The 19,582-nt window shown below is 39.5% G+C and overlaps 1 protein-coding gene across 7 annotated transcripts in view; it reads right to left on the reverse strand.

Moving 5' to 3' along the window:
- The window catches only part of CDK14 (cyclin dependent kinase 14), a 664,341-nt gene that overhangs the window by 285,176 nt on the left and 359,583 nt on the right, over positions 1-19,582 (reverse strand). For all 7 annotated transcript variants that reach the window (XM_070369889.1, XM_070369886.1, XM_070369885.1 and 4 more), the window contains one exon: positions 5,480-5,600. In XM_070369889.1, the coding sequence (XP_070225990.1) occupies positions 5,480-5,600 (121 nt within the window). The remainder of the gene's footprint in view (positions 1-5,479; positions 5,601-19,582) is intronic.

Below are 19,582 nucleotides of genomic sequence, written 5' to 3' on the forward strand. Positions count from 1 at the left end.
TTGATAGGATAAGAGAACTGGTTTCCATCAGCATTTGAAAATCATCACTAAAGACAGCACTTTGGCCACCACCCACCAGTGTCATAACAGTCTCATACGAGAGAACTGTACTTCTGGAGATAATCTGTTACAAAGCAGTGGAATGGAACTTGGCAGCCAGCTTTCCTTTGGTGTGAAACAAGCAGTCAAATGCACTGTGTCTTCTGACTACCAGTATTTAGCAATTACTGCTCCAGTGCTATGAGTAAGACGCCCACAAGTCACAATTAAATCCCCATTTTATACACATTGTCCTAGCAGAACTATTAACTCTGAAAGGTATCCCAGTATGGACAAAATACTCTATGGTCACCCTACTTTTAAAGAATTTCAATAGTAGAAGAGACTCAGAAACCACGGTCGGCACCAGGAGTTCAGCTTTCACCTTCCTCCCGCCCCCCAACACCCTCCTGATGACCTCTGTTCTTCTGTTTCTGTGGCATTGCCCGGTCTCTGGCAATACCAATAAGTCATTTGCATCATGTATTATTTAAGCAGTTCTCAAGAGCTCCTAAAGAGATGTTACTTTGGACAGTGACTAATCTGAATCCTCCTTGGTCTTATGATCTGATTAATTGGAAAATGTGTAAATAATGTGAACTGTTAGATGACTTTATGTAGCCCATGAAAAAGTCTCATTTTTAACCAGCCTTCTTTTTCAAATAGATACATTCATTTTAGCAAAAGTGGTAAATGAGTATTGGTTAGGAGTTGGGAAAACACTTGCCAGTATAGATATTGGTCCCACAAAAATGTATTTAATCCAATGAGTCAAGCCTTAAGTTTATTTCAAAAAAGCTCCACCCTGAATAAAATTGAGAGGCTCCACTTGGTTTGAAGCATGCAAAGGACCCAACATGATTCAGAGTATAACCTAAATTCTCAAAGAGGTATTTTACTGATGTGTGTTTTGGAATCACTTTACTAGTAAAATGAAAAAAAAAACAGTTGTTTATAAATCAACTTAGGAGACTATGTAATATGTTTTAGGGAGAAAAGGTTTTGGAGTGGGTTAGCTCTGAGTTTGAATGCTGACTCTATTTACTAAATACATGACCTTTATTATTCTATTTAGTCTCTCCAGGTTTTGCTTTCTTTCACTTTATCATGGAACAGCAGGTAAGTAATTAAAATATATAAGAGGAATAGAAGATCTTATTTACAAAGCAGAAATAGAAACACAGAGAGAACAAACGTAAAGATACCAACGGGGAAGAAGAGGGTGGGATGAATTGGGAGATTGGGATTGACATTTACACACTATTGATACTGTGTGTAAAACAGATAACCAATGAAACCTACTCTACAGCACGGGGAACTCTACTCAAGGCTCTGTGGTGACCTAAATGGGAAGGAAATCCCCAAAAGAGAGGATACACGTATACATGTCGCTGATTCACTTTGCCATACAGTAGAAACCAACATGACATTGTCAAGCAACCATACTCTTCAAAAAAAAAAGAGTATTAGGACAAAATAAACACTGCATATTTTTTTTTAATGTATAAAGGAGCATAGAATACAATTTGGGTCCAAGAAAAGTATCTCTTATTATTACCATTGTTATTACTAATGGTAAGACTTAATTATTATTATTACTAGTAGCCAATTACTCAAGATATTATCTCACATGGAACACATTTCTTTTCTGGGTGGGCACTACAGTAGGAATCGTTTATGATTCTTTCTCTTAAAACAGTGGTAAACAAACCTGAGTCCTTAGGAAACTTTATTACATAAATGTCCTTTGTTCAGGAGAGACTCTTAAGGATGAGGGCAGAACTCTATATTGCCAATATGTATGGTAATTAGGCTTCTTTAATAAAATGCAATGCTAAATGGCCTTATAATACTCAATAAATAGGCAATTTCTTTTCTGATATATGGAAAATCAATTTTGATGCAGACATTTTTCTATATATCAAGATCAGTACAGAAATTTTTTTTCTAACCACCCAGCTGCTACAATGTTAAATAAATTGATTTTAATCCTAAATCAGAGATGTAATAGAGAAAGGGTGATTTAATATGCAATCTCATTACATTTGACAGGCTTATTTATAAACGACTCACCCCACATTTTGACAAGCATAGTTAATATGTTAATTAGCTTTGAAAAAGATGATGAAAAGGGGAGACTGACATGCTATTGGGGAGCATGGAATTGACACAAGGTGGTGCCACTCTACACTGTGGCCCCTCCCCAAAGCAGCATGATCTTGACGAGGTATTTATTAGCTACAGATAATTTTGTCACCCTATGTTAAAATTTAATCCCTTAAAACAATCCCAAGTGACCTATTGCTTAAGAAAACAAACGCCACTCTAAATATATTTATGAGCTTCTATAAAGCAATATAAAGCTTGTTTAGAGCAGTGACCTGGACAGCTGGAGCAGAACTCCTTGACAAGGGACGGACTACACAGATAAGCTCACTGGCACATCTGCACTTCTCTTAATGTGGTTTTCAGTACTTGGTAAGTCTTTTTGGTTTAGAAGCTTAAAGATGATTTCCTATGCCTGGACTTAAACAAAGAGTTATAAAATCCAAGAATTAAGGGAAGTTATACACCAGACAAAGTCCAATTTGATTCCTTTGCTTAAGTCCTCCTCCATGGAGGCAGTCAAGGTACCAAAAACTACCTTTCCTGATGAGTTCTCAAACTGCCCAGTATATCTATACATCACCCACATGCTGGAGACCTAGAGCAGTAAATCACAATGGGAGAGCTCTGATTTCCATCACTCGCTGCCAATGTTAATGCGTAAAGTGTCTTCATTAATATTTTTATTGCCCGAAGCTATTTAAACAGAACCCTGGAAACTGTAACACTAGGTAGGGATCGTTAGTTTTTAGTTACTACCCTGCTGCCCCAGGAAGGTAAATGAACTGTAAAACAGCCTGAGACCCCTGCCACCTGCCTCCCCGCTATTGTCTATGGGTTAATATTCACACTGCTCTTTGGTGCAGCTGAGCCAAGACTCAACCACAGTCCCATTTCTAGATCTTTCAATATCCAGCATCAAGGTCACCAATGATGCAAAAATCAGTGCCCTGTGAACTTTTCTCTGACTGGAAACATACATACGTTTTACCTGGAAAATAACAAAACGGCTGTTAGAAAACGGCTTGGAATGAAATCAGATTCAGAGTGAAAGGCATAGTATAGACATAACTCAGAAATGAACAGCCATTAATGTGGAAAAGTGCTCCAACATAACACATTTATTTTTTGTTTTTATGGCAATGAATAATCTTGGCATGCAGACAAAAGGGTATTTAGGGTCTACTATTTCATATCAGTTTTCCCCCCTTCCACTTAAATTACGATCTTATTCTTAGGCTTCATTATGTCTCTGTTAAAGCAAATTGGCAGAAAGCAACCAGACCTTCTTCCTTAAAAGGATGGATACCAACAGGCACACACATGTGAAAGAAAGAAAGGCTAGGGCTGGGGGCAGTGGAAACACACAGACTGGACATCAAGTACTACACGTCAGAAACAGACATATTAGCAAGTCATAATCCATGTAGTTCTTTGCTCATTACAGAGCACTTTCAAAGCTTTGGGGAAAATTAGCCACTGGCGTATAAAAAAATAGCTTCTCCCCACAGAGTCAGACACGACTGAAGCGACTTAGCAGCAGCAGCAGCAGCAGTCTAAGGGTAGACCTTGAAGTGCCCTGCCAAGCAACTAAGACAAGACTGGCTCCAAGTTACAAATGTTTCCAAACTATGTTCTGTTAGCAGAGTCCTTGACTGACCTCATCGAAAGACAATCTAGAATTCCTATTCTCAAAAAATGGAGAAAAACACTCCCTAACTCAGAATATTAAGTAATGATTATTTGCATAGCCAACTTGTAACTATAAGGGCAGGAAGGAGGAAGGGAATGAGACAGTAACTGATATTCAGATGGATGCATTCATTGACCTTTATTTCCAATCTTTTCCTCCATTACAGCTAATGACCAAAATAGCTGTTTTGTTCAAGCCCCTGCTTAGCTTTGGAGGAAAAAAAAAAATCTAATTGTGGAAACAATTGTCCAAAAAAAAAAAAAAAAAAGTCAGGAAGTTTGATGTAAAAAATGGATTAGCCCGGCTCCTTAATGATAGACGGTCATCTTTATGCTCAGTGTTTTGGAGCATGTATTTACAATGGTATCAAATTCATTATAAGGCATTACAAAATCTATGGCAATAGCTCTTAGGCTGTTTGATGACCCAGATTCTTTTATAGCTCTACTGAAAGCTAGAGATCTACACCTCATAAAAATAAATACATCCACGTGTACACGAAATGTTGCATAGATTTTCAGTGGCTTCACAGATCCCCAAATCCCATGTCCAAGGGAGTTGCTGGAATCTAAATTAAGTAAATCTATACTGTGCCTTACAACACAAGAAACTTCCTTGTTTTCTCCCCATAAAGTGTTTGGATCAGAAACATCAGGGAAGATAGCCAGGCCACATCACAGCCTAATTAACTAAAAGCCAAGATTACTGAGGGTAGAGCGGTGAAGTAACTACATGGCAAGAAGATAAATGACAAACGCTGCAGCTTTATTGAGGTCATAAACATTATGTGAACATGTAGCTGAGTTCTGTATATGGGCCATCATCATTCATGGAAGATGATTCCTGCTATTAAAAAACTATGTGCTATATGAACTGTTTTACTTTAAACACAACTGTGAGTCTAGAAAAGGAATTTTTCTATTAATAAATGACATTTTTAACATTCACTATTAAGCCTTCCCTGGTAGCTAAAAAGAAGATTATTCCCTTTTTTGAACTAGATCATACTAGACTGGAAACTCATTAAAGTTTATCATTAATAATAATCGTACATTAAATCTCACCGGTCTTTGCGCTTCCTATAACAGATTTTTAAGTTATGCGAAACCATTGTGCAGAACTGTGACTCTACTGGAATTAAACTTACTCTGACATTTTTTTAAAAGTGATTGTTTTATTTCATCTTGAATAATTGGCACCAACAGTTTTCAGGGGTATATTGTACCAAATTTAGCACCTTACAGTTATAGCAAAATGTTCAGACCATTTATCTGAATTTTGCTGTGAATTTAAACATGCTTCTACTACTTCCTACTCATACTGCTGTTTGGAGATATATACTCCCTTGTTATAAAACAAAGCCACAAATTAAGATCGTTAGGGAGAAAATCACTGAACTGACAGCTAGAAAAATGTCTCTGCCCTTGTCCATCAAGAGCCATTACCAGACACCATCTGTAAGAGAGCACCTGATTAGGGAACATTCCCAATTATGTTTTCAAAAACTCCAGCGGTATTGCCACACACCGGCAAACGCTCCAGTACCATTAATCTTCATTCAGACTGTTAGGATGTTTGTCTAGGCTTGACCCAGACCAAGCACTACGGATAAATTAGCTCAAGTAAAGCTCCATTTCTCACCACATGTCAAGGCAGGTGGAATATTCTGTCGAGCCCAAGAGGACATCTGGAGGTCTGTACCACAAGGTAACCACTTCATTGGAGTATGTGTGGCTGGGGACGGATTTTGCTCTTGCGAGACCTGTGGGTTACAGAGAACGTGAAGTTTAATAGACATTAATGATCAAAGTAATTTAAATTTGGATGTTCACAGTTTTAAAAGGTCAAACGTGATATTATAATACAGAATCACGAATGCAGTGTCAAAGTTATGCAAAAGGTTGGGAAAAGCATATTTTGGTCTATCTGTTTCAAATACATGCTAATAACCAATAAATCCCTTATATTTCCTAATAAAGCACTAAGAACCTAAAAAAAATCCCCAAAGAGTAAACAAATGATTCATAAACTATTAGATATTATACAGAAGCTTAGAAATCTCCTGGCTTTCCAAAGATTGTTTCATGGTACTTTGGTTCTGACAGTTAAAAATAAGTATTATAAGAAGAAGTTCCAAGACTGAATAACTTTGAGAAAAGATGGTTTAAAAAGTAAAACAGGTCTGTATACTGTGAGACTTCTCAGTGCCCTTAATTTTTTCTAACATGTATCATAAATCCGAAAGAAGAGAATATGACTCTTTTCTCAAAGGTCTTTTCCAAAATTTCTTTTGGTGTCAGTGTTCTGTCAAACACTAAGAAATGCTATTCAAGAGTGTCATTTGAAATACATAAATAAATAATTATAAAGGAATAGTTAATAAATCTGGTACATGGAGATGAGATATCATGTAATAAAATTAAAGTTTTCTAAGAATGTTTAAAAATTGGGAAAGTGGTCAAAATAATATATTAAGTGATAAATTATGTACAGTTTAACCTCACAATCATAAATACTTAGGCACTGGAAAAAGACTGTTGAAAAACATATTTTAATATCTTCAATGGTTAGTTCTGAATATAGAAATATTTAGTTTTTTTAATTTAATACATTTTCTGAAATTTTCCCAAGTTTTATACAATGAATACATAATTCCTTTAAAAATCAAAAATTAAAGATATTCTTTTTAGAAAAAAAAAACTGTATGATAGTTTTCTATCTGAGTATGTTCATTAGTGATGAGAGTAAAGTTTTATCTATCACTGTGATGCTCTAAGTAAATAAACATTTTTACAGTGAACCTACCATAACATATTCATTTTAATGTTTTGATTATTTAAGTTTTTATGTAATAAAAAAGGAACATTACCTTTTTTTGTTTATTAAACATTTTTTAACGACATTTCCTTTACTGTATTATATGTAAATATTAAAATTAACAGGGTAGCTGGTCAGATGAAGAATTTCTAATTAGTTCAGTTTGGTTACAATAATTCAATTTTCCCTACCATACAGTTTTTATAACCATACAATGGCATATTATAAACTGACTAGTGTTACAAGTATTCCATATTAATACATGTATTAATATTAGTACAGATTTGACACATTCAAACATACATACACATATATGGTCTCTTCTACACATGAATGGAATGACTATCTCTGAAAATAGATTTCCATAATAACCTCTTCTCCTTTTTTCTGCAAGGATTTATCCTACCTCAAAGCAGGCAAAACTGAACAACAGATAAAACAATCAGGGCATTAACGTGTTTCCAGAGTTTCGTAATACCATCAAAGGGTTTCCTTCCTCAAATGAGCATGTTTCTATACAGACCAAGGAGCTAAGCGTAAGTCCCAAAATCGGTTCTGACTTGCTCCATATGCTGTTGTCAACGCAAACGGGATGCCAAAAACATTCAGGCTGGGTTTTCTTGGTTTTGCCAAAGCCCTGTTGACAGAAAGCTAGGCCAGAGGGATAGGAGAATTTAAAAATCTGAGATTTTCTTTGACAGCTCAGAAGACCACACTGGTTATAGAAAACTGTGATATTCCCAGTTTTAAAGAGAGAACCAGACCTCAAAATAACCTAGTAGTATAAATCTAAATAATGATGTATGACTCCAAGTCAGTTATGCTCATTCTGAATATAAGTTTGTAAAACTTATTAAATAGCTCTGAAAAACTAGAAACAGAAAAAGCTCTTTGTCTACATTATTTTTCTCCATCTCAAGTTTAGGCCAACTGTGTGAGTGCTGAGTTGCTCAGTCATGTCCAACTCTTTACGACCCCATGGACTGCAGCCCGCCAGTCCATGGGATTCTCCAGGTAAGAATACTGGAGTGAATTGCCATGCCGTCCTCCAGGGGATCTTCCCAACCCAAGGATCAAATCCATGTCTCCTGCATGGGCAGGCAGATTCTTTATCTTCTGAGCCACCAGAAGATAGCCACCAGAAGGAAGCCCCAAATTTAGGTTAAGGACTTCCCAGACTCCATTCACACGGGTCATATAACTTCCCAAATCATCAGGGAAAGTGAGTTTTCGATGTTCTAACTCTTCAATGCGTTAAGACAGTTTCTTTAAATGGTTTGCCTGTAGATGTGTTATAATGAGTAATGTTATGATATTTTTAAGATACGCTCTCCTGCATCACTTGAGAAAAACTCACATCTCAATATATCATAGGATCAATTAAAACATATTCTTGGGGCAAATGTCTTGTATATTGTTAAACAAAAGCTTTTCACCCTAAAAATATTTCTGTTCAGTTAAAGAGATAAATCCCCAAACTTTTCAGAGAGGGAGCAAATTATTAAATCAATGATTCAAAAGAAAAAAAAAAAAGCACACCTTGAAGCAGAAATACACAACCACATTTTTAAAATAAATATTTTTAGTAAAGCTACTCCTATGTATTTATATAGTTCATGCATCAAAACACACTTACTCATGCAAAATTTATTAAACTGTATCCTCCAGCTGAAGGGAATCTGTAGGATAGGATTAATTAGCACAGCATGTGTGAAAGCTTTCTTTCTCTGTTCCCTGTCAGTTTCTATGGTTACCCTACAGGAAGAGAGCTACATTACCTTCTAAAAAGGATGAAGTTCAGGGGTTATTATCAAAACTTCTTATATTAATGTTTAGTCTGAATTAAAAGTCAAAAAAGCAACGTGAAATGCTAACTAGATGAGTATAGCTTATTTGTACGCTGCTGCTTCGGCTGAGTGTGTGTATACGCAAGGGTGCACGTTCCTTTGGGCACCTAAATTGGCTTGCATAACCATTTAAGAGCATCCAACGAAAAGATGTTACCACTTCTAACTAAGGAAAGATCCCTAAAGAGCAGAGTTAAAAATCCTAATATTCAAGGCCTGTTGCCAATTATTCAAATTTGGGCAACCTTAATATGAGTTAGCATAGCAGAAGCTTAGATTTCCAGAAGAGTTCAGAAGCTTTACAGGTAAGTTCTTTCCCAAGGAAAGAATTCCTCTTCATATCTCTATAACACAGTCTAACTTCTGCTGCCATTCTGAGTCTGGTTCTACCCTCTGGCAGGGACAGAAAGTAAGTCATGTGACAGTTCTTCCAACATTTGCCTTAAGCGAACTAACCCTCTGGCATCAATCAACGGAGATTCTTCAGACCTTATCTTAAAAGTTCTCTCAGCTGCAATGGATACAGTTGACCACTCCCATTCTTTTATTTTATTTTGTTATCTCACTTTATTATTATATGTAACATAAGATGAAATGTATAATATATGCAAATAAAATTATGTGATATGTAATATAATGCAATAATAGTCTAGAAGATGTCTCAGCGGGTAAAGAATCTGCCTGCAATGCAGAAGACACAGGAAACGCCGGTTCGATCCCTGGGTCAGGAAGATCCCCTGGAGGAGGAAATGGCAACCTGCTCCAGTATTCTTGCCTGGAGAATCCCATGGACAGAGGAGTCTGGTGGGCTACAGTCTATGGAGATGCAGAGTCAGACACGACTGAGCAACTAAGCATGCAAGCATGAAATATAGTAAAATATATATCTGCCACATGGCAGGTTATTTTTGTTTAACTTTTTATTTTGTATTTGGGTATAGCTGATTGGATTTCTCAGGTGGTGCTAGTGGTAAAGAACCCACCTGCCAATGCAGGAGATGTAAGAGATGTGGGTTCCATCCCTGGGTAGGGAAGATCCCCTGGAGGAGGGCATGGCAACCCACTCCAGTTTTCTTGCCTGGTGAATCCCTTGGATGGAGGAGCCTGGCCGGCTACAGTCCACAGGGTCGCAAAGAGATGGACATGAGTGAAGGGACTTAGCACGAACGCATGCATGCACACAGCTGATTAACAATGCTGTAATAGTTTCAGGCGAACAGCAAAGGGATTCAGCCATACATATACATGTATCGATTCTCCCCCAAACTTCCCTCCTAATCTTTTAAATTTATTCCCTTGACTTCTCAGTTGTGGAAGAGATAACAGGAGTGATTTGGCCAGCTTCTAGAACTTCCTCTATCTGCTCCACAACTGATGGACTTGTCTACAGCTACATATTTAAACCAATGCTTTCCAAATGCGTACACTCTGTGGATAACTGTGGCTCATGCCAAGTTTTAACTGTCATCCTTAGGAGATTTCTCTTATTTTATCTCCAGCTCATACTTCTGTGTGGGCTTCAGATACGGGTTTACCCAATTCCTCACCAGTATCACTCAGTCGTGTTCAACTCTTTGCAGTCCCATGGACTATAGCCTGCCAGGCTCCTCTATCTATGGAATTACTCAGGCAAGAATACTGGAGTCAGTGGCCATTTCTTTCTCCAAGTACAGGAATGGGGATGTACTACAGGCACTAAACTGGACACCAACTGCAAGTTCTCTATAGCAAACTGTATTATTAATACAGGGAAGGTGCTATGAGTCCAGAGTCAAATGGCAATTTACTAGTAAACAGTTTTAAGAACCCCACAGACTAAAATTCTTTTATTAATAGCTACACACTCATGTCCAATAGATTTCTATTCCATGCACATCTAATTATTCTTTCAAATCCTGATGCATCCTTTTTACAGGTAGTAACCCTGCTTGGCGGAGAAGGCAATGGCACCCTACTCCAGTACTCCTGCCTGGAAAATCCTATGGACAGAGGAGCCTGGTAGGCTGCAGTCCATTGGGTCGCTGAGGGTCGGACACGACTGAGCGACTTCACTTTCACTTTTCACTTTCATGCATTGGAGAAGGAAATGGAAACCCACTCCAGTGTTCTTGCCTGGAGAATCCCAGGGACGGGGGAGCCTGGTGGGCTGCCGTCTATGGGGTCGCACAGAGTCGGACACGACTGAAGTGACTTAGCAGCAGCAGCAGCAGCAACCCTGCTTGAAAACTTGAGTTCTCCCTCTGACTTCATGAAGAAAGTGGCTAAACTAAGAATTTGGCTTCAAGAATGCTCACTTCCATGTTTTTGCTTTGACTACGGAATTGCAAAAGAACTGGCAACATTGACTTGTTTCTCTCAAACTAAGTGGAGTAATGGCAAAAGCTAGATGGCCTTGTGAAAGCCAACTGAAACACGACATAAAGGAACATCTTTCACCACTTCAGTCTTTCCAGAGGACGCGCCACTGTTCAGCGCTTCTCAGTGGTTTTGCTTTCATTTAAGATCAATTCCCACAGGTCCCTCTCATCATACCTCATTCCCCAAACTGAATGATCAGAAAGAATGTTCTGCTCCTAATCACAATGTGATATTTCTAAGACAGGGGCTCCTTTCTTCAATACTTGATTTGAAACAGACATGACATACTTGGGTAACATTTTACCATTAGGCTGTCAGGCTGAAAAGGAAAAGACTTTCTCTCTTCTGTCTGCTAATCCATGGAGTAAGGGCAGAAGAAGATTTTTACATTTCTTTCCCATTGCACAGTCCTGGGACCTGGCCAGGAATTTTTTTCTAATTTTTGGTTGCACTGGGTCTTTGCTGCTGCATGTGGACTTTGCCTAGCTGCAGTGTGTGGGCTTCTCACTGCCGTAGCTTCTCCTGTTGCAGATCAAGGACTCTAAGCGTGCGGGCTTCAGTATTGTGGTGCACAGGCTTAGTTCTTCTGCGGCATGTGGGATCTCCCCGGACCTGGGATTGAACTCATGTCCCCTGCATTGGCAGGCAGATTCTTAACCACTGGGCCACCATGGAAGTCCAGGAATTCCTTTTTAAATAGATATTTTTAATGGCATTCTCTCCCTCTCAGAGGATTTACATTAAGTATCTGATGATGGGTTAAATTAATTTGTAAAGCTCATTATTGCTCCTCTTAGAGTGTATCAATAAACAACTATCAAACAAAACGAAAGAGAAAAGTACTTTCTTCTAGGGATGTTCAGGGTTTTGGCTTTGACCTTCGGTCTCTGCACTGGATTGGTTTTCCTGGAGGATGTGGTTTACCCGCATGTCTTCAGTTACTACCTATCAGCTGAAGATCCCAAATACGCATCTCTACTATCAATCTTCCCCTAAAACTTAAGATTTCTCTATAAAAATAACAATTGAGATCCTCCGTATGCATGTTTATTTTTATTAGTCCCAATTCCCCAAACAGTACAACCACCTCCAGTGTTCTGTAAGTTACCACTAAATGTCACTATCCATCCATTCACTAAAGCCGGCAGTCTTGTTTCATGATAGGCTCCTTTCACTTTCAAAATTACAAAACTCAATGGAAGATCTCCCTTGTGGCACAGTGGACAAGGGGACACAGGTTCGATTCCTGGTCCAGGAAGATCCCACATGCCTCAGAGCAATGAAGCCTGTGTGCCACAAGTCCTGAGCCTGCGTGCTGGAGCTCCCAAGACGCAACCATCAAGCCCATAAGCTCAACTGAGCCGGTGTGCCACAAGTCCTGAGGCCCACGCGCCCTAGAGCCTGTACTCTGCAGAGAAGCCAGCACAATGAGAAGTCCATGCACAGCAACCCCGCCTGCTAAAACTAGAGAAAGCCTGTGCAAAGCAACAAAGACCCAGAGCAGTCAAAAATAAACAAATAAATAAAAGCTTCTAAAAATTCAATGGATTTTACATCATAGTTTCTCTCTTTTCTTCCTTCTCCTCAGATTATCATCATCTCTTGCAGGAATGTAATTGCAGCCTCAGGTTCATCCATGGCAAACAGTTACCAGTTTTGAAATATGCTGCTACTGCTGCTGCTAAGTCACTTCAGTGGTGGCCGACTCTGTACGACCCCATAGGCGGCAGCCCACCAGGCTCCCCCGTCCCTGGGATTCTCCAGGCAAGAACACTGGAGTGGGTTGCCATTTCCTTCTCCAATGCATGAAAGTGAAAAGTGAAAGTGAAGTCGTTCAGTCGTGTTCGACCCTCAGCGACCCCATGGACTGCAGCCTTCCAGGCTCCTTCATCCATGCGATTTTCCAGGCAAGAATACTGGAGTGGGTTGCCATTGCCTTCTCCGTTTGAAATATATTCTGGACAATAAATGATCTACATGAATTGAGATTAATTTTATTGAAAATTAAAATTTACATGGAACACTCTTCAATGTGAATAATAAAGACTTACATGACCAATCTCCCACTATGAGCACCCTCCAATTCTCTAGCCTCATATTTGCCATAACAGGAGGCAGGAAATGTGAGCATTTGGGGGACACACTTATTTTTTTAATACCTTTGATATCACATATTGTTTCTTAAGGTAGAAAAAAGTTTTGAGATAACAATTATAATCTCCTTTTCTTTCCTTTAAATGAAATATCTTTGCTTTTGTTTCTGTCCAGACTTCTACTTTAACAGAAGGTACTCTTCACAGGATACCGAAATCCCTTTAAAATGTTATGACTGGCATTTGTCAGAGGCTTTCAACTAACTAAGAGTAATCTCTGAAAACAAACTCTGATTAAAATGAAATTAAGCCCACAAGACATTAATACATTTTAAGGTAATATTTTATTTTGCTATTATTTAATTATCTTTGAATTAAGTTAATAAATTATGCCTAGCTTCTGTCTGTCCACAAGGGCACATTTTTTTATCTTTCCTTTGAAATAGCAGGAAGGATCATAATATTTTAAAAAGGACATTCTAAATAAGAAAGGAACATTTCAAATACTTAAATGTTATATATACGAAGATTTTATTTTCTATTTTGCATAGAAGATAAAAAGCAATACATTCCTTTGGGAAATACCACTTTACATGAAACTGATAGGTGAGGTGGTAAGACCAATTAGCCAGAGTTTTTCGGCCGACTACCATGTAGAAAACATGCTTTTGCTACCAGAGCAGTATTCTGCATTTTGGAAGTTGCAATAAGAAAAAACTAAAGGCCTGATCGTGGTTCTGACACTAGCCAGCTAGCTGTGTGCCCTTAAGTCACTTAAGCTCTCTCGCTTATGCTATGTGTAAAATAAAGGGGCTGAGATCAGAGTCAGCCAGCTGTAGCCTACAAGCAGGCTACCTGTCGATGTAAATAAATTTTGCTGGAACACAATTATAGCTGTTCCTTCACATATTGTCTATGGCTTTTCTGCACTCAGCAGCAAAGCTGAGTTGTATAACCTGTAAGGGCTTCCCAGGTGGCGCTAGCGGTAAAGAACCCACCTGCCAATGCAAAAGACATAAGAGAGGCGGGTTTGATCCCCGGGTGGGGAGGATCCCCTGGAGGAGGGCATGGTAACCCACTCCAGTGTTATTGTCTGGAGAATCTCATGGACAGGGGAGCCTGGCGGGCTACAGTTCATGGTGTCACAGAGAGTCAGACAGGACTTGAGTGACTTAGCACACAGCATAACCTATAAAGTTACAAAATTTAGTAATTTGGTCCTTTAAGAAAAAGTTTGTTGACCTATGGGGTCAGGCTAAGGAAATCCTTTAAAGTCCATACAGGTACTAAAACTCACAGATTCTAAGAAAATATTACTAAGAATTTTGTTCACTAAATGTATGAAGATCATAGATGCTCAAGTTCTTAAAAAGCCCTTTTAAGTCAATAATTCCACCTCACTGATCCCGCATCACATCTGCATTAGCAGAAAATGCAAAATCATTTTCAAGAGAGTATATGTGAATATATCATCATTTTCACAGTTCATTGATTTACATTTCATTTTCTAGTTTCTGCTTCTCAGTTAATGAAACTCACAGTTATTATTCCAAGGTTAGATGACAACACAATATAGAAAATGAATTTTATAACTTTGACTAAAATGGCAATTTTGATGAATTTCCATATCCATGCTTGTTTCCAGTTTTTTAAAATTAAAGGCAAAACATACTAAATTTATCATAAGAATCCAAGTTTTAAATCAAGCTGTAATACTCAGAACTTTCAGACCATTTACTTATAAATATATATAACAAAAATATAATGAGTGTGCATTTATATGTTTTAAAGAGATTATTTATTGAATAATTGTAACTATAATTAAATTTTATATATAAGATTTTATTTTCTATTTTGCATAGAAGATAAAAACAATATATTCCTATATTGTTGGAATAATTACAATATTATGCCAAATGTATGCTTTGTGCTTAATATGAAAGAAGCCAAAGTATAAAGATGAAATTACCATATATACATAATATTCAAAATAACCTATGTTCTTTAATTTTGAAGAAAGATAATAAATGAGAGTGAGTGTTCTTTTTGGAGATGTATGCGAAAATTATTTCCATTTCCTTCCTAACCCACCTAGAATTTTGTAAAAATCGGGGAGGGACAATATTCTAGTCTTATTATAGATAATATAAAAATACGAAGATCAGTGGATATGCTAGTGCTTATAATATAGCGGCAAACCTGATGAGAAATTCTTGAGCAGTTACAATCTGCTGGGTATTCTGAGAGTTTTGAATGTGTGATATCACTTAATCATTAAAATAACCTATTAAGTAAAATAATTGTTCTGCAGGAAGTCACTTCAGTTATGTCCGACTCTGAGACCCCACAGACTGTAGCCCACCAGGCTCCTCTGTCCATGGGATTCCCCAGACAAGATTACTGGAGTGGGTTACCATTCCCTTCTCCAGGGGGATCTTCCCCACACAGGGACTAAACCTGGTCTCCTGTGTCTCCTGCATTTGCAGGTGGGTTCTTTACCACCAGCACCACCTGGAAAGCCCTAACATAATTTTTAGTATCACAGCTAAACACAAAGGAAACTCATTTACCTCTGGCCATATGGTAATAAGTGGCTGTGCTAGGCTTTGAAGGCATGCAGTGTGATTGTCTCCTGGGGAAGACTGGGAACCTGGGGACTTCTTTGTGCCTGAGCTCCAGATGGGCAGCAGCACAGCCTGAGTGGGTTGAAAGCCCCCAAACGGTGACAAGTCAGGTTTGTGACAGAGGGAGAGGGTTGGGGTGAGGACAGGGAGGCAGGGGACACTGGAAGGAAAGTGAAGAGAGAAAACAGCTAGTTCTGCTAAAAGGAGGCTCCAAAGACATAAACTCAACAGAAAATGACTGACGCTGTCTAGAGAGCCTCACAGAACAGACAACCCTCGAGGCAAAGAGACATTTGAGCAAGAGAAATGGCTCAGGAACTTCAAGTTAGGCTCTGATTGCCGAAATGAGAACAATTATTATCAGCTGCTTTGCTTGTCTTTTAAAATGGAAATTGGCAGAAAGCAGTGGCCCCAGAAATGGAGTAGTTAGCCAGAAGGCTGTGGTAACTTGGAGAGTAAGAGCTAGCAATTCAGTTTTGGGAGGGCGGGGGCATTATTTATCTTACAGGAACCCAAGGCCCATGTTTTCCTTCAGAAACCTCAAACTTGAGTGCAGTTAAGCTAACCTGAAGAATATGTAGTAGCAACACATAAACAAAAGGCTCTTCTGGGGTGTCCTTACTGAAGTGAATGTTAAAAATATTCCATGTGATGTAAGTAGGCCACTGTTCTCAAACTTGAGCTAAGAGGTTTTTCTGTTTTTATAAGGGTAAATGCCCAACTAAATGAGTTCCAATTAATGAGGTAATCACCGAGCCAATGTCAAGGACGGAGGGGAGTGGTTTGGGCTACACTAAGTCATTATGAAACTTCTAAAATGTTATGGTTGTTGCCCGATTTTTATGAATTATTTTCTCCCACTCTTTTACTTTTTTCTTTTCCTACTATTTGAACAGAGGTCAAGTTATATTTTGGGGTTTCAACACTGTACTACTCACTACAGGATTTCAGACATTATCATTAGAAGAAAATGTTTATGAAAATACATGAACATTATTTTGATGATTTTAACTTTACTTGGATGATTTCAAAACATGTTTTATGACACCCAGTGACAATCCTGGTTGTCCTGATACTGGGATTGGGCATTACTAATACAGAAATCATGGCATCTGGTCCCAACACTTCATGGGAAATAGACACTTCATGGGGAAACAGTGGAAACAGTGTCAGACTTTATTTTTTTGGGCTCCAAAATCACTGCAGATGGTGATTGCAGCCATGAAATTAAAAGATGCTTACTCCATGGAAGGACAGTTATGACCAACCTAAATGGCATATTAAAAAGCAGAGATATTACTTTGCCAACAAAGGTCTGTCTAGTCAGGGCTATGATTTTTCCAGTGGTCATGTATGGATGTGAGAGTTGGACTGTGAAGAAAGCTGAGTGCCGAAGAATTGATGCTTTTGAACTGTGGTGTTGGAGAAGACTCTTGAGAGTCCCTTGGACTGCAAGAAGATCCAACCAGTCCATCCTAAAGGAGATCAGTCTTGGGTGTTCTTTGGAAGGAATGATGTTAAAGCTGAAGCTCCAATACTTTGGCCACCTGATGCCAAGAGTTGACTCATCGGCAAAGACCCGGATGCTGGGAGAGATTGGGGGTTAGGAGGAGAAGGGGACGACAGAGGATGAGATGGCTGGATGGCATCACTGACTCGATGGACATGAGTTTGAGTAAACTCTGGGAGTTGGTGATGGACAGGGAGGCCTGGCGTGCTGCAATTCATGGGGTCGCAAAGAGTTGGGCACGACTGAGCGACTGAACTGACTGAATACAGAAATAAACTTTAAATCTCCAAAAGGAGGTAAACTGAGCATTCGGGGAATATTTTAAAGATACATCAATTGCATAAAAGAAACATATATCACAATCATTGCGGAGATGAGTCTTACAGCTTTCGTGCTGGAAAGAATCTAAGACAGCTGTTCCCTACATTACTTCTTTTTTTTTTAAAGTATTTATTTATTTGACTCCACCGGGTCTTAGCTGCAGCACACGGGATCTTCAGCTGTGGCTCGTGGGATCTAGTTCCTGGACGAGGGATTGAACCCAGGCCCCTTGCATTTGGGGGGTGAGGCGGAGTCTTAGCCACTGGACCACCAGGGAAGTCCCTATATTATCATTTCTCGTTAGAAGGAAGTGGAGGCCTACAGTTCTATCCAATCTGCCTCCACTGTTTCAAATCCTGTCCCCTCTTTCTGTCTTTATGGCACTAGCATTTCAGGCCCTCAAACTTATCCCTCTGGGTCTTGAATCTTGGAAAGAGCTCCCCACTGGTTTCCCAGCTGCCAGGTTGGCCCTTCCGAGTCCTTTGCCATAATCTGAGGACGAGACGGTTCCCTGTAATGTGTGAAAGCTTCCCCTGTGAGCTCAGCTGGGACCTCCATTCACAAGCTGTGTGATTCGGGGCCAGTGATTAACTGAGCTGGCTTGTAGCTGCTTCACATATGAGATGCACGTGGTAACCCTGCTGGATATTCTCTGTCTGCCTCTCCTGACGCATTCTTGACTCTTCCTCCTTCCTGTTCTCTGCTCCCCAGAGGGTGACCTTAATGGGCCTGTAATTACAGAGTCTTAGGTCCCCTGGCCTCAAGCTGGGTTTGGCCAGGGGGAGGCAAAGGGATCAAAAATCGCAGAGAAGGAAAAAAAAAGTGAGGTTGGTGTATTTTTTTTTCCCTTGGCTCCTTCCCAGCTGGACAGGAAATGGCCGTGGCTAAGTCCTCTCTTGGAAGGATACACTCCTGCTCAGTCGGTTCTAAATGTATTTCTCCCTTAATCCTGCAGGGCTGAGTGAGGGCACACCTCTTTAGCCCTGCGCAGTTTCACACAGAGTTCCTTCATCCACCCCTCCTCAATCACCCGTGAGAGTCGCCCTTTATTTTCCTGTAGGATCCCGGATACAATGACCACCCCTGACTCATAGGGTATTTCTATGAATTAAATGAGAAATGCATGAAAAGTGATGAATAGTGCACTTGGTCTATAATAACAAGATACATTCCTAAGTGGCACAGTGGTAAAAAGTCCACCTGCCACTGCAGGAAAAGGGGGTTGGATCCCTGGGTTGGGAAGATCCCCTGGAACAGGAAATGGCAACCTGCTTCCAGTACTCTTGCCTGAAGAATCCCATGGACAGAGGAGCCTGGTGGGCTGCAGTCCATGGGGTCGCTAAGAGTCGGACACGACTGAGCGACTTCACTTTCACTTTTCACTTTCATGCACTGGAGAAGGAAATGGCAACCCACTCCAGTGTTCTTGCCTGGAGAATCCCATGGACAGAGGAGCCTGGCAGGCTACAGTTTATGGGGTCGCAGAGAGTCGGACATGACTGAGCAACTAACACACACACACACAAACTCAAAATATTTATAAGATGCTTTAATTCACTTATGATGTTCATAGACATGTTAAAATAAAGATATAACAAGGGGTATCATACCATAACGCTATTAATATTCAAGCTACTGGTTAGCAATGTAAGTGATACTTATTTTCCTAACAAACTCCATGATGTCGCAAACTTTAATATGATCTTTAACATTTAGATCAATGAAACCTCAAGAACTAGTCAATCTCTCCTCCAAATTTTAAAATCATATCTCACTCTCTAGTCAACTCACTTGACAGTAAGTGTATAAAACTGTTTTATTCATGTTTATCTATTATATATTATAAGCTCCCTATGAGCAATGTTAATTCCCTATGATTGCCCATTTCTTATTACCACTTCCCCCTTCTTCATCCCAACATTAACAGACTCTCCTGTAAAACACAGGACTTAGACAAGACTACCTAAAACATACTCAAGGGCTTCCCTGGTGGTTCAGTGGCAAAGAATCTGTCTGTCAACACAGGAGACACAGGTTTGATCCCTGGTCTGAGAAGATCCCACAATCCGTGGGGCAGCTAAGCCTGGGAGCTGCAACTACTGGAGCCCTCACACCCTGGGGTCTGCGCTCGGCAACAAGAGAAGCCACCACAGTGAGAAGCCTGCTCGCTGCAG

The sequence above is a fragment of the Bos mutus genome, chromosome 4 (genome assembly GCF_027580195.1).
Source record: "Bos mutus isolate GX-2022 chromosome 4, NWIPB_WYAK_1.1, whole genome shotgun sequence".
NCBI classification, from domain to species: Eukaryota; Metazoa; Chordata; class Mammalia; order Artiodactyla; family Bovidae; genus Bos; species Bos mutus.